Raw genomic sequence first — 14500 nt, 5'->3', positions numbered from 1 at the left:
GGAAGAGATACAGAGATTGGGACAACTAGGTCCAGACAATTCTAGCCAGTGATAATGGATGGAAAAAAAAGACTTTTGAAATGTAGAACTCTACAAGGAAATTGAGTGAAGTTTTCTTTTGATTTAAGACAAAAATATGCATATCCACTTGACAGTTTAGGGAATAGCTAAGTTGAATAATGTGGAGCAAGATTCTTGGCTATTTTGTAAAATTGGCTTAATGTATGTAGTTCTCTCCTCAAACTAAGAGGCTTCCAAGCAAGTTCATCATGTACCTTTGTGAAGCTGGTTCCCATTTTTAGTTATTCTTTAAACATAAACGAAAAATTATTATCAGTTTTCGTTACTTTTTTCAATTAAATTGTTTATTGCATCAACCACATCATTACACGACATAATGTGTACGACAACTGTTGCTGACCTAGATCTCATGCAAGATGACATTGTATCATAAATTGAAAATTGTTGTCTCAAAAGCATCTTACTGGGTGACAAACTCTTAAAAAAAAAGAAACCATCTTCTGAGTAATTTTCTGTGTCAATTGCAAATGAAAACAACTTACAGAGGATAAAATGAAATAACAGGTCTGGAAATAGCCACTTGGTTTGAATATTTTCAGCTTGGAAATCATTCATGTTTTGGTTTATATTACAACTGTTTAAGGTTATCACATCAAAACATAACCAACCATAGATTTGCACTAATGATTTCTTTCCTGTTAGATATTAACCTTTACAATAAAGGTAATCTTCATGTTGTTTTTAAAGAGTCGGGAGAACTCTGTTTTAAAATTGAAGTATTTTCTTGTTCGTAATAGCCTTGTTGTTAACATGTATAACGCAAGCAGTTGTTTATTTTTGACAAAAAAAATTATACAGTGAGAGTAAAGTCAAAATGTCTGACATGAAAATAAATAACTAGAGCTTTTTACAAATAAGCAGTGTTTACTCAGAGTGTTTAAAAGAACACTGAAGGGTGGATGGCTTCCAAAGATTGTACTTAGAGGAATAAAATATAACTCATTACTTTGGTTTAGTAGAAGGTAAATTATAAACCTCATTTTTTCCATTTTTGGCTCAATGGTTATAATGCCAAAGCAAGTTAGTTTAAGTTACTCACCTTTAATGACAGCTTTTATTTTTGTTCAGACAGTTTCCCATGAATGAAATGGAATTTCTTTCTAAAGAAGAGTTAAGAGGAAAGATGAGAAGAAAGAGTTTAGATCTCATTGGGGAAAGTTTGCATGAATTGCCTGCAGCTTTGTTTGAATTGACTGAGTTGGAGGAACTTGACCTGTCAGTGAATAAACTTACAACAATACCTGAAAATCTCGGAAAGCTAAACAATCTTACGGTACTTCATGTTAGAAGTAACCAGCTGTCCATATTCCCTACAAGTTTGACTCAGCTGAAAAAACTCAGATGGCTGAACATCTTAGATAACAATCTAACCACCATCCCTGATGCTATTGGGGAGATGGTGGAGCTGGAGGTACTGGGGCTGAGTTACAACCAGTTGACTGTGCTGAGTCCAGCTATAAAACAGCTGAAGAAACTCAGATGGCTGAACATCTCACATAACAATCTAACCACCATCCCTGATGCTATTGGGGAGATGGTGGAGCTGGAGGACCTGTGGCTGAGTCACAACCAGTTGACTGTGTTGAGTCCAGCTATAAAACAGCTGAAGAAACTAAAATATCTGGATGTGAGAGGGAATCCTTTTACAGTTGAAGGAATGAGAAGTGTTATGGAGCTAAAGGATAAGATTCACAGAGTATATTCAGATGTCCCAGGTGAGTAAAGGAAATTCCTCTTCACATTAATGTTGTGACATGTGCATTATTTACTAAATTGATTCTATGGTTGACTTGCAAGTTGTTATGCTGCTTGTTACTGATAATTACAGGCAGCTGACAATAGTTTTATAATAAATCCTGAGAAGAATAATGAAGTAAATGCTGTCACAGTTATACTGTATGATCGAACAAAGGTTGCATCACTTTAGAAATACATGACATTTGTACTGGAAGTTTTAGTTATATTTTGAAAGGTTTATTTTAACGATTTGGCTGACATTGAAAGTTAAGTTGAACTACAGTGTACTATAATTTGATAGGGAATTGAGGAGGGATTAAGTTTATTACAAATCATTTTACAGTAAGGGATTTAATTGTAAGTTGTAATTTTTGCTTTCTAGTTGATTGGAATTTAAGAAGTTTATTGCAAATTATTTCACAGTTGTAGGAATTGCTGTTGTAATTTTTGCTTTCTGTTTATTTGATTTTAATTTTAAAAGGAAGAATTAAGTTTAAATTATTACAAATCATTTCTCATCCAGGAATGTAGTACTGTAAGTTGTAACTCCATAAGTTTTGCTTTATTTTATTGGAAGTTATTAAGAATGTAACAACATTTAGCTTATCATACAGAATTTATGGACTAATATGATTTTAAAACGAGAGTTCAGGTTATTGGGAATAAAACTTTTGTCTTAACTGGTCAGGAGTAATTCTGATAATTGTTACACCATAATTTATGCTGCCCTTGTAATATTTTAGAATCTATCAATTACTACATTTTGGGAATGTGATTTTTCTTTCTGTTTTCCAAACACCATTTGGCAGAATTGACATCAATTATTGCCTTTGTTTAGTTTGATCAGTCACATTTTAATCAATTTACTCTTAATGTTTCATTTCATTGAGTCAGTTTATAATAGTCATATTGTATGTGTTTACCTAACTCACCGATGCAAAGATTTTTACATGTATATACTAGCATAGTTTCTAACTTTATGCATGAAGGACATGTAATTAAATTGACTTATCAGACCTTTTTCACATTGTGTTTGAAACTTATAAAACAGAAATTGCTTTTCCTTTAGGGTTATTATAATAATTACAACTTCCTCCGATTAGCCTTTTTCCTTTGGCTCAATCATGATGACTTTTTTAATTAGACCATGTGGATAGACAAAGAGCGCAAGGACCAGTGGCACAGTTGGCTTATGAAGAGGCTTTAAAAGATGGATATGTACAAGTTTACCGCGGTCATGTTATACTGGTTGGTCAGGATCGCGCCGGTAAGAAGATTCAGAGATTCTAAGAAGTAATTAAAGATTCTAAGAAGTAATTAAACATTCAACAACACTTAAAGCTTATCTGCATACAAAAGTTATGGCCAGGAGTAATTCTGATGATTATTTATCGTTAATTTGAACTGGCCTTGTAATCTTTTAGAACCTTCAAGTTGCTCCTTTTGTGGAATTTATATGTGAATTTTTCTCCTTTGGTTTTCCAAACAGATAATGTCTTTTTGAGTCCTCACTATTCCACAGAATTGATAACAGTTATTGCCTCCATTTAGTTTGGTCACTCACAGTTTATTGAAACTTATTTCATTTCATTGAGTCAGTTTATAACAGTCATGGTGTATGTGTTTAATATGAAACTCACCAATGCATCTAAGATCAGGAAAATACTTTGATTGTATGACTTTTATATACAAGCATAGTCTCTAAATTTATACTCAATAGACATATAATTAAATTGACTTATCTATTTCTAGGCTTGTTTCAGAATTTTTTGAAACTTTTTAAAAGAGAAATTGTTTATTCCTTTGCATAAATTATTACAACTTTCTAAATTTAGAGATAATGAGTGAAAAAATAGCAGATGGACACAGAGCACAGTTGGCTTATGAAAGGGCTTTGAAAGATGGGTATGTAAAAGTTTACCGTGGTCGAATCATGCTGATTGGTCAGGATCGCGCTGGTAAAACCAGTTTGAAGAAGAGTCTGTTAGGCCTTCCATTTGACCCTAAAGAACAGAGTACTGAGGGGATTGAAGTGGATCCTTCAAAGTGTGAAATTGATGTTGATCAAGTTAGAAATTGGCAATCCACCAACGAGAAGAAACCAGGACTGTTAGAATGTGCGAAAGATGTGGCAGAGATTGTTGCAGAGAAATTGGTAGTGCTGAGAAGAAATTTTGAAGATATTTCAGGAGAAGAAGATTCAGAAGATGGTTCAGTGCAAGAAGACTTTTCTGAAGTAAGTTTAGAAGTTACACTCATGAAACAGAAAAATTGATGTTTAAATTTGTACTTTGAATATCTTTATACATAATTAAAGCAGTATGTATTAACAATAGCTGTGGTTACACTCACCTCCTTCCCGAGGTAACCCTGTGTGTAATAACCTTGGGTTGGGATGAGTTTGTGTTTCCAGTCAGGTTTAATCCCCGGTTACATCGCAAATAATTTCCCGAGGTCAACTTTTGACCTAGCAGGTGGGAAATTAATTCATCATGGAGATCGCAAACTGCGAAACTTATGGTTTTTATTGGAGTATTCAGAGCAAAGACAAGTAAAATGTACTTCATGCGAACCTCGAAAGTTGGCCATGTTTGATGCTGCATGTCTTGAATTTAGTACTTGTGTGGATATATAATATATATTTGCTGCGATTTCAGTGCAACACCACAAAAATGCCCAGCATGTGCTGCAGTTTCCGGATTTACCATTTTCTTCCATCCGACTGGTTGAACTACTCTTGTGGTTAGATAAACCACTGCTAAACCCTACGACTTGGTTCGGGAAACGTCATTGTTTTGTTTTTTTTTATGTATCCATAGCGATTTCCCATGGGCTGAGTTTCACTGTGGGAATAGAGGTCACACACAAAACACAGACTTGTTGGTAAGGTGTCACTTTCCCGTGGCAAAAGGCCTAGTGTAACCACAGCTAATAATTACGCATTTTAATACATGGGCCATTTGTAATCGTTTATGAATTCATAATTATTTAAATTTCTACAGTCAATATTACCTTAACAAATGCTCCAGATGAAGGAAAAAAGAAATGTAGGTTTATGTTAGCAGAAAAATGCACCATTATGCATCATTGAAATGAAAGGAAAAGGTGATTGGCAATAATTTCTTTTGTGCATGATGGTATAATTTACAGAATTCCCCACCTCAAATTTTCAATTACAAACTGAGTAAAGGCACAACTAGCTATGGCTATTATTAGCAATATGAGCTCAAATTGAAGCTGTTTGGCAGAAGAAGGTTTATTGTCAAAAATTTTTATTGTCACTGATGAGGTTTAAGAGAAAATTTGGGGATGTATGTATTTTGGGGATTGTATGTATGTGTTGATTAATACATGATATATAAATTTATCACTCTTACGTTACTTTCTTATGTGATAATTTATTTAGGTTGAGACAGACAGTGACACTAAAGGCCACTTAAATAACTCAGATATTTCCTCACCGTCAAAGAAATCAAAGGGAACCCTTCTGCAGGACAAAAGGGGTGAACGTTTTCAGGAGTCCAAACATGAACACTTACCAAATGAACCTGAGGTACAGATTGATGCTTTTTCGCCTCCAGATGACATCATAAAACATCTTCATCAGTGGCTAGAGTATTTCAGAGGTAGAGTTGAGATCAGCAAAGAAATTGTCCTTAGTTTAGAATTATGGGATTTTGCAGGGCAGCATATGTATTATGCCAGTCACCCTATCTTTCTATCATCTCGAGCAGTGTACATATTGGTACACAATCTTAGTAAGCCGTTAGATGCCTTAGCTGAGCCTTGCATCAGACAAGGAACAATTGATGTCAAACTGGAAAACTCTAACAATGAAACAAATATAGAGACCTTGATGTCGTGGCTGGCCACGGTTCACAGTGTTGCGCAAGCACCACTAAATGATGGCATAGATGATGATTCACAACACAAACTGCCCTACCTCCGCCCTCCAGTGTTCATTGTTGGCACGCATGCTGACAAACCAGTTGGTGACATTGCAGTGATGAAAAAACAAATCCAGGAGAGAATTTGTGGCAAGGAATATGAGAAGCATGTGGTGCGGCCTCTCTACTGCATTGACAACACAAGACCATCTTCAAGACAGCCAGGTACAATGTTGAACTGTATTTTGTGATTGACAATTAGAGATTGCCAATTTAGAATCAACAGTTATTTTGGCAAGCAATCTTCTGTGAAGGAAAGGTTTGGTTTGATTCTGATTGTGTACATAGCCTAGTAAGCAATTTTCTCCTCTGTGCAATCTACCTGGTACACCAAGAAACTTTGGACTGGAGCGAAATTAATTCAGATCTCTGTTATGTGGGTTTTCTACTTAATATCTTTTATCAGAGACTCTAATCCTCCCATTTGGCCAGATGCTTCTTTTTTTTCTTTGTTTTTTTTTTTGGAATGATAATTTTTTCCTTGTATTTTTTCCTTTTTATTCATAGTGTCCTGAATTTTTGTTTTTTTTTTGTATTGGTTACTCATAGGAATTAATGGGTCAAAAGTATTAGTAAACATCCTAGGTGAAGGGAAGAAAAGAATAATATGCAATTAAGAGTGTAGTGAAAGTTAAGTTGCAGTATCAAAGAAGAAATCAAAGTGAATCCGTCAATCAATGTAGTAATGATTCAATTGTTTATTTACACAGCCATGTGAAGTCTCTAAGGCAAAAGGTTGCTCAAAATAATTATGTATTACTACTAACTAGGATATTAAGTTAAATTGAAGTTAGGTATTTAAATAACCAATATGCAGTGCTTTCCACAAACATTTACATGCCAGTGTTTTTGCTAGCTATTCAGTTGTGAAGAGCCTCCTATGTTTAGAAAACGAAACAGCAAGAGATTTGTTTTGATGTGAACAAAATTTCCTGGATTTTGGAATAAATTATGCTGGAAAGCCAAAAGTTTAGGCTAAAAGGAACTAGATGTCAGTGGAGTAGATGCAGCTGATTCTCTTTAAGAAATGAATTTTCTCCCCCTTGCTATGTTTTTTTTTATGGTTGTCTACCTGGAAAGATCTGGAGAACACTGCGTACATTCCCTAATAACAACTTGGCTATCTTTGTAATCATGAGTAGTGTTGTCTTGAGACTTGCCTGTTTTTGATGAAAAACATTTGTTTTATTTTTTAGAGAATGCAATTAATGCTGATAACAGCTGTAGAGATGCAATTCACTCACTACAAAACAGAATCATGGAAGTGTTAAGAGAAGAACCCTACATGGGAGAGAAAGTCCCTATCAGGTAAATAACAATGTTCTTGTAATGTTTCTTACAGTGTCTGTAATTAGCCCTTCCACCATTCATACATGAGTCAGTTTGAGTTGGTTTCCTTGAATACCAAATGCACAAAAAGTAAAAATTATTCAAAAAAGAAATTTTCTCTTCTGTTGGGGGTGGGGGTGAAGGGAAGCTCTCTTTGTCTTTGATGTAGTCTGTATTTTTCTCCTTTGCAATAATTTTGCTTCGAAGTGTTGCTCAAGGTTAATGTGCAGGCCTGCTTAGGTTCATCAGTATCATGGGTAAGCATTTTGATTACAATAAGATCATCGCATTTTTAGTTAAAGCCACAACATGTACTTTGATTGTTGCAATGTGCTTCAAATTTGGGAAATGGGAATTAGTACTAGGTCAGAGGTAAAACAGAAAAGTCTTGAGTCAAATGGAAACTATTTAGTGCTAGAATTAATGAGTTTACTTAATTTATATTTTGGATATATCAACAAAGTTGAAATGGTAAATTGGCCACCGTAATGATTACAAAAGCTGACGTTTCGAGCGTTAGCCCTTCGTCGGAGCGAAGGGCTAACGCTCGAAACGTCAGCTTTTGTAATCATTACGGTGGCCAATTTACCATTTCAACTTTGTTGATATATCCAAATTATTTCGTTACTCCCACCGACGCAGCCCCAAACAGTTTCTTTCAAAACTATCAGCCTTTACTTAATTTATAGATAGCTTTGTATGGTAGGTCAGATCTACTGATTAAGGTCAAACATCAAAGCAGGTGAAATATGTTACTGGATCCACCATCTTGGTTTCCATGTATTGCAGATTTTTATGATCAAGACACCATCAACATGTATTCAATGTATTTAGTGTCAATTGTTTTAAACAACAAAAATGCTGTTTTCTTGAGAAACAATCAAATTACATAATGTATTATTCCAAATTTCACCTTGACTGTTTTCACTGTTCCCAAGGTGGTTCCTGTTTGAAAAGGTGATTGAAGCTTTGGTGGCTAAACAGATTTATCACAGAAATCTACAACAGCTTCAATACTATGCAAGGAAAGAGTGTTTAATGAAAGATCCAGATGAGTTTGACTCCATGATCAGTTTTTACCATGGCCTGGGGATGATAATCAAGCACCACAGTACAGTTATACTGAAGGCTCAATGGTTGATTGAGCTGTTCAAGCAGCTGATAACCATACCACATTTTGATAAAGTGGTGAGAAAATGTTATGTTTAATAGCCAGGTGATAAGAAAGAAAGACTAACCTGAGTAATTTGGAAGAAACCATGATTAATTTCCTTATTTAAAGATAACAGCTGAATGCAACAAACCCTAATGATATTTTGATCTGCCAGCTTTCTCTTTTCATTTGCACTTTTAATTTGAAATATTGACTAGGTTAAACTGAAAGATTTAAAGTGTTTTCTTGTTTTGCAGCCCCCTTTCAGGGAGGTTAATTTTACAGACAATATTGACTTAAAATGCTACAAGTATGTTATAATAGTTGTAGCCAACTGCAAGCAGTGGTACATCATATTTTGCATTTTGATAATTTTTCTTATTAATAATAACAATAATAATAATAATGATAATAAAGATTACAATTATAATTTCATAGTCTTAAACTTGTGTAAGATCAAAAGCTCTGTGTTGCAGAAGTATTAAGTGTTAAGGGATGGCACATTTACCAGTAACACACCTCTGCTTGTTTATGTTTATTATGTTTGATTTCATTGCTAGATTTCAAAAGTAACACAACGAAACAGTTTGAAATAGCGTTCATTTGTTTGAATTACCTTGCTTTCAGTGATTTTGTATTTCAAAGTGAACTTTGAGCGGTGTTCTCTTACTTATTCCTTGATCCTTTACTCTTTGTCCTTTTTGTCAATGACCTTCCTATAGTTTTAAAGCGATGCAATATTCTGATGTATGCTGACGATACAGTTATGTATTTCGCCGCTAGCGCTAGTGACGCCCAAGAAATCAGTAGTACTCTTACCAGTGAACTTGCCAAGGTCAATGATTGGCTTGTACACTGTTTAGAAGGACTGGGTACTAGTCTGACGTGAGGTCAGATGTCCGCCATGTTGTTTTTGTTGTACTGATGCAGCTTGTTATTTTCGTTAAATTAAATTAGTTAAATTTGTGAAGACTTGTTTTGCTTCGAATCTGGAACTCGTTCGGAAGAACATACACAATAGTTTTTTATTCAGCAAGGCAAAACAGCATGTGTTTTATTTGATACTAGTTCTAAATTAGCAATGCTAATCTCTCTGTGAATATCGATGGTAAGGAGCTAACACGGGTTGCTGAGTATGAATACCTCGGAGTAATTATGGATGAGTCGCTTTCATGGAACGCACACGTGAATTATTTAATTAGCAAAGTCAGTAAGGGATTAGGAATTCTTGGCCGCACTATGGGGGGTAGCATTGGTATGCTTCCTGTTCTCGATTATTGTAATACCGTTTGGAATTGTTGCGGACGTGTAAATGCTGATAATATAGAAAAACTACAGAGACGTGCGGCAAGGATTATCATGCAAACCATCAGCAGTAACGAAGCGCTAGCTCGCCTTACATATGTTACGCTGGGGCTTAGATGGAAGACACGCGCGGGAAACCTTGTGAAAAAAATGTCTAAATAACCGCTGCCCGCAATTTTTAATGGATTACTTTTCTTCTAATAGAGATATTGTACACAGAAAAACGCGGCAAAGTGATCATCTCCGTTTTCTCTCTATCAAACTAGAATGTACGGAAAAAGCTTTCTATTATCGTAGATGTGAAGTTTTTAATCGTAATTTATAGTTTTTATCAATGCTTGTAATAACTTTAATGCTGTTTTAGGATATCTTTCGATAAACTTAGTTGGACCAGTTCTATTTATTTTTAACGCTTTTATTCTTTTTATTAGGCCCTCTAAGGATATCAGTTTTCGTAACTGTAGGAGTTACCCTAACCAAATAAAAGTATCTTCTTCCCCTTCTTCTTAGAACTGTTTTTATCTCCATTTTGTAGGATCCTTTACATGCCAAGTACTGGCAGGAACTTGAAGGAAGTGGCATCCTCAGGATGGAACATGTTGATCATGTTTTCTCCAGTTTTATTGGACAAGGTATCATCAAAGATGATATCCTAGGCATGATGGAGCAGTTTGGTTTAATTGCTAAGTTCTCTGTTTCTCCAAATAATGTGAAGTACTTTGTACCAGCTCAGCTGAAGTCATCACCCGACAAGCTCGTAAAGTTGAAGCCATCATCAACTGATCCATGTCCAGTGTATCTTCTCTTCATGCATGGCTTTGTCCCACATGGTCTGTTCTTACACCTTGTCTCACGATCCATTCGTTGGTGTGCTGCAACATGGCCACACATGCATCAACCTACCCTGTACCAAAATGGAGCACGGTTCATGATTGGGAAAGGTATTCATGATTTTGTCCTCATTTGCAAAACAGGATTCATCAAGATAATATTGCGACGAAAGAAGCAAAGTTATCAGGTTGTGGGTCAGAACACAGCTGAATTAGCAACTTTCGTTCGTGAATTTCTTGAAGCAACTCTACAGGCTTTGCCTCAGGAACTGCCCTACCTGAGGGGACTGCAGTATAAGCTGTGTGTTGCTTGTCCATATTGTCATCAAGGGACAGAGGAACCACTTCAACCATGCTCAGACTACATCAAAACCACTTGCACACACAAGGACTGCTTTCATCTTGTTGATGCAAATAAGGGTAACCCAACAATGTGTAGTCGAGATATCTGGGATGAAGAACTCACCATCAGTGGACTTCAAAAGTGGTTCTCGAGAGGAACAAACCAGGTATTTCCAGTTATAGTGTTTTTTTTTTCTCTCTCACTGATTCGTATTTTCTATCGCTCTCCTCGATTCTCTTTCTTTGAACATTAAATGTATTCTAGTAAGTGTGCACAATGTGATTATAGTTAATATGACTCCAATTTCAAAGATAAGTCGGACATTTGTTTTCAAGATCAATTTATTTCATGGGTTATATTTCTCAGTGTACCATGTTACTAAACTTCTCATTATAAATGAGAAGGAGCATACCCAAACCTTATGATGCTATATCTGTGATAAAACCTTATATGACCTCTTCTTTTTTGCCCAGGGGTCTTGGTCTTCAAATGTCACCGCCAAATCACAGGGTGCAGCAGCTGAAATTATTCCAATTACGTCTGACACAGCACTGAGGGTGACTCTTCTGGGCAGTGAATGGAGTTCGTCAATGGGAGGCTTGTCCACCATAAACAGACAACTTGCCATTCTGTTGGCCAAACATCCGCAAGTGGACGTCACACTCCTAGTCCCACAGTTTGCTTGTTCTGAAGAAGAGAGGAGAATGGCATCGGGTCACAATGTATCCTTGAGGGAGGCACAGAGACGCCCGGGTTATGCCGACCCCCTTGACTGGCTGAGTGCCCCACCGAGAGATCTGGCCATTGACATAGTACTGGGTCATGGAGCAAAGCTGGGTAAACAAGCTCAATTTATTAAAGAATCGCACCAGTGCAGGTGGATACAGGTAGTGCATACTGCACCTGAAGAACTTGCGACGCACAAAAACTATCCCAAGGCTAGATCCAAAGGTGAAGAGAAGAATTTGACTGAAGTGGAGTTGTGTAAGTTGGCAGATACTGTTATAGCAGTTGGACCAAAGCTAACAGACGCTTTCTCCGCTCAGCTCCGCTCATGCAAGAGTCACGAAGACATCCTTCAACTGACTCCTGGAACTTTCCGTGAATTCTCTGACGTACAACAAGCCCCAAAGGAGAGTAAAACGTTCAAGGTACTGACGTTTGGCCGTGGTGATTCAGAGGACTTCAGCCTGAAGGGATACGACATCTCTGCTAGAGCAATAGTTGAACTGAAAGACAGATCTTACTGTCTCATCTTCGTGGGTGCACCTGACGGTAAACAGGATGAGGTTGCAAAAAATTTGGAAAAGAGCGGAATCGATAAAAGCCAGCTGACTGTGAGGACGTTCGTACAGAGTAAAGAGAGATTGAAGGAAATATTTTGTGAAGTTGATCTTTGCATGATGCCTTCCAGAACGGAAGGATTTGGTCTGACAGCATTAGAAGCTTTGTCTGCCGGTCTTCCCATTCTTGTCAGTGGCAACTCAGGATTTGGTGAAGCATTGTGCACTGTACCATCAGGCAAATCATTTGTGGTGGAGTCTGAGGACCCTAAGGAGTGGGCAAAGGCAATTGCTGGTGTCCGAGAGAAGAAAAGATCAGACCGCCTCCATGAGATTCAGCAACTGAGGAGTTCCTATGAAGAGAAGTTCAACTGGGAGAAACAGTGTGACATTCTTGTGGAGAAGATGTGGGACATAGTTCATGGTGAGAATATTTTGAATATCCTTAAAAAAAGGTGTTTTGGGGGCGGAGACACCGTATATATTGGGGGCTACTCGGCTTTCGGGCTCTTGATAAATTTTGACGTAAAGCGTGAACAACTTATGCAAAAAAGGTGTTAAAAAACCTGAGTACTGATTTGCTTTTCTTCCTTAACTGCAGCTTCTAAAAGACGAGACACAAGTTTGAAAACTCGGGAGGCCGAAGTTGTTGACACGTCAACCGAACAAGCAACAAGTGATTCATTACTGAATCCAGGTGAGTAACAAAGTATCAATAACACACGGTAATTGACTTCCCCAAAGAACTACAGACAGGTTACAAGACGATCCAGCAGTTGCTCCTTTCCTTAACTTTCAACTTTAGACCAACGCTTTGTAAAAATGGTGCTTTTGATATTTTGTGCTAATGAGACACATGTTATTCACCTCTCTGATTTCTTGGGTTAGAATCCAAAGACATGTATGAACAAAGTGACACTTTTCAGAAGAAGAAATGTACAGATCTAAGATTGAGCTTAATTCAATATAGTTCAGAGCGCGATTTTGTTGAACAGCTGCTTAACTTTGTTTAAATAACCGGCCGTAGGGTTCTTTTTCCAATTATACAGTCAGTGTATTTCGTCTAACATGTTACTTAGAATCATAAATTCCCCTCCTAACTCTGAGATGACAGTAAATTCAGGCTTTGACGTCAAGGCTTTTTCTCCTTTTTCCTATGTCAAATGAGCAAAGAAGGAGAATGGATGACATGAGTGGTTTTCATAAACTTATTTCCAGTACTAACTGACGGTTAATCGCCCGCTCCAGTTTGTAGAATCAAACGGCATTTGATGCAGTTTATTCTCCTTGGCTATCTAATCGCATTGTTGTGTTTGTTGTTTTTACAGGTCAAAAGACAGGCTATCTACACAGTCATTATACTCGACTCAGATCTGTGTTTAAAAAAAAGTAAAATTCGGCCGAATAAAGACGTCTATAAAAACTGAAAAGCATTAAGAAACGATAATTCACCGTAAATGACTTACGTTACTGAAAGCACGAGAAAATTTTTTTTAATTTAGATGCAGTTTAGATTGGAGAAGGACAGAGAGTTTGAAAACACCGAACTTGAACAATTTACGCGGAGTAATTTTGTTAGTCATGAGGAGCGATAGAGCATTTGTAAATACAATTCAGGGTTTAAAGGCAAGGTTTGAAATATTTTGTTGGTAGAGTAGATTTATTTGCCCAAATACCTGCTATGCTTGTATAAGCTTCTTGTAAACGCAGCTAGAGCGGTTAGTGCTTATAAATTACAGAAATCACAGAAAAATCTAAACTAATATGCTTTTCAGTAATGACACGATTTAGGGACACTAGCATTTCTTTTTTCCCAATGCTCCCCTCGATGCCGATTCGTTAATACTTACTATAAATTTCTTATCAAAAGAATCCAAGAATATCTTCACCTGTATCGTAAATACTTTTGTTCTTAGGCCATCGTAATTTGATCAAAAATAAGACACAAACAGCAGTGATAAACATATTGAACTTGCACATTTTGATTATGACTTGACGTTTCGTATGTACTCAACATACATTTTCAAAAGTAACCGTTGAAATGTAAAACGGCTATGTATATCTATAACTGAGGTGAGGGGACTGGAACCAAGATTAAGCATAAAACTTAACAATAAACAATAACACTAGAGCAGATTAATAAAACAACAGCTTCTCACTTCCGACGTTCACGTTGAAAGCTGGCTCAAGTTCCTGAATAAGTAAGGTCTCTTTGATTTTACAATGGTAGTCTGTTTTGCCCTTCGCCAAAATATCAAAATGATCCCACTTGATATTATGTCCAGTGGCCTTGACGTGGTCAGCAATGGCTGAAGTATTGTCATTGATAGCGAGGGCCTTAAGATGTTCGGTTTTTCTATCGTGAAGCCGTCGTTTAGTTTTACCAATGTAACAATGATTACAATCCCAGCAATTTGCTTTGTAAATAACTCTGGATTGTTGTGAAAGATTAATGCGGTCCTTGTAAGGAAAGAAAGATTTTATACATCGAG

General features: G+C 36.6%; 1 protein-coding gene across 1 annotated transcript; it reads left to right on the top strand.

Moving 5' to 3' along the window:
- The first annotated feature begins 1153 nt into the window (after window positions 1-1153).
- LOC111319108 (uncharacterized) lies at window positions 1154-14173 on the top strand. The gene is made up of 10 exons (XM_088750489.1): window positions 1154-1796; window positions 2963-3085; window positions 3654-4054; window positions 5225-5930; window positions 6962-7073; window positions 8033-8282; window positions 10088-10891; window positions 11199-12432; window positions 12610-12705; window positions 13337-14173. The coding sequence occupies exons 1-10, from the start codon at window positions 1160-1162 to the stop codon at window positions 13399-13401; spliced, it is 4428 nt and encodes a 1475-aa protein (XP_088606615.1). The 5' UTR covers window positions 1154-1159; the 3' UTR covers window positions 13402-14173.
- Window positions 14174-14500: the final 327 nt, after the last annotated feature.

The sequence above is a fragment of the Stylophora pistillata genome, chromosome 2 (assembly GCF_964205215.1).
Source record: "Stylophora pistillata chromosome 2, jaStyPist1.2, whole genome shotgun sequence".
NCBI lineage: Eukaryota > Metazoa > Cnidaria > Anthozoa > Scleractinia > Pocilloporidae > Stylophora > Stylophora pistillata.
Note: the sequence above shows the minus strand (reverse complement) of the source record. Positions and strands in the feature narration are given on the sequence as shown.

Coding starts and splice junctions, on each gene's coding strand:
- LOC111319108 (XM_088750489.1), top strand. CDS start 1,160: ATGAATGAAATGGAATTTCTTTCTAAAGAAGAGTTAAGAGGAAAGATG. Junction 5,931..6,961: donor ACCATCTTCAAGACAGCCAG/GTACAATGTTGA, acceptor TTTATTTTTTAG/AGAATGCAATTAATGCTGAT. Junction 8,283..10,087: donor TACCACATTTTGATAAAGTG/GTGAGAAAATGT, acceptor TCCATTTTGTAG/GATCCTTTACATGCCAAGTA.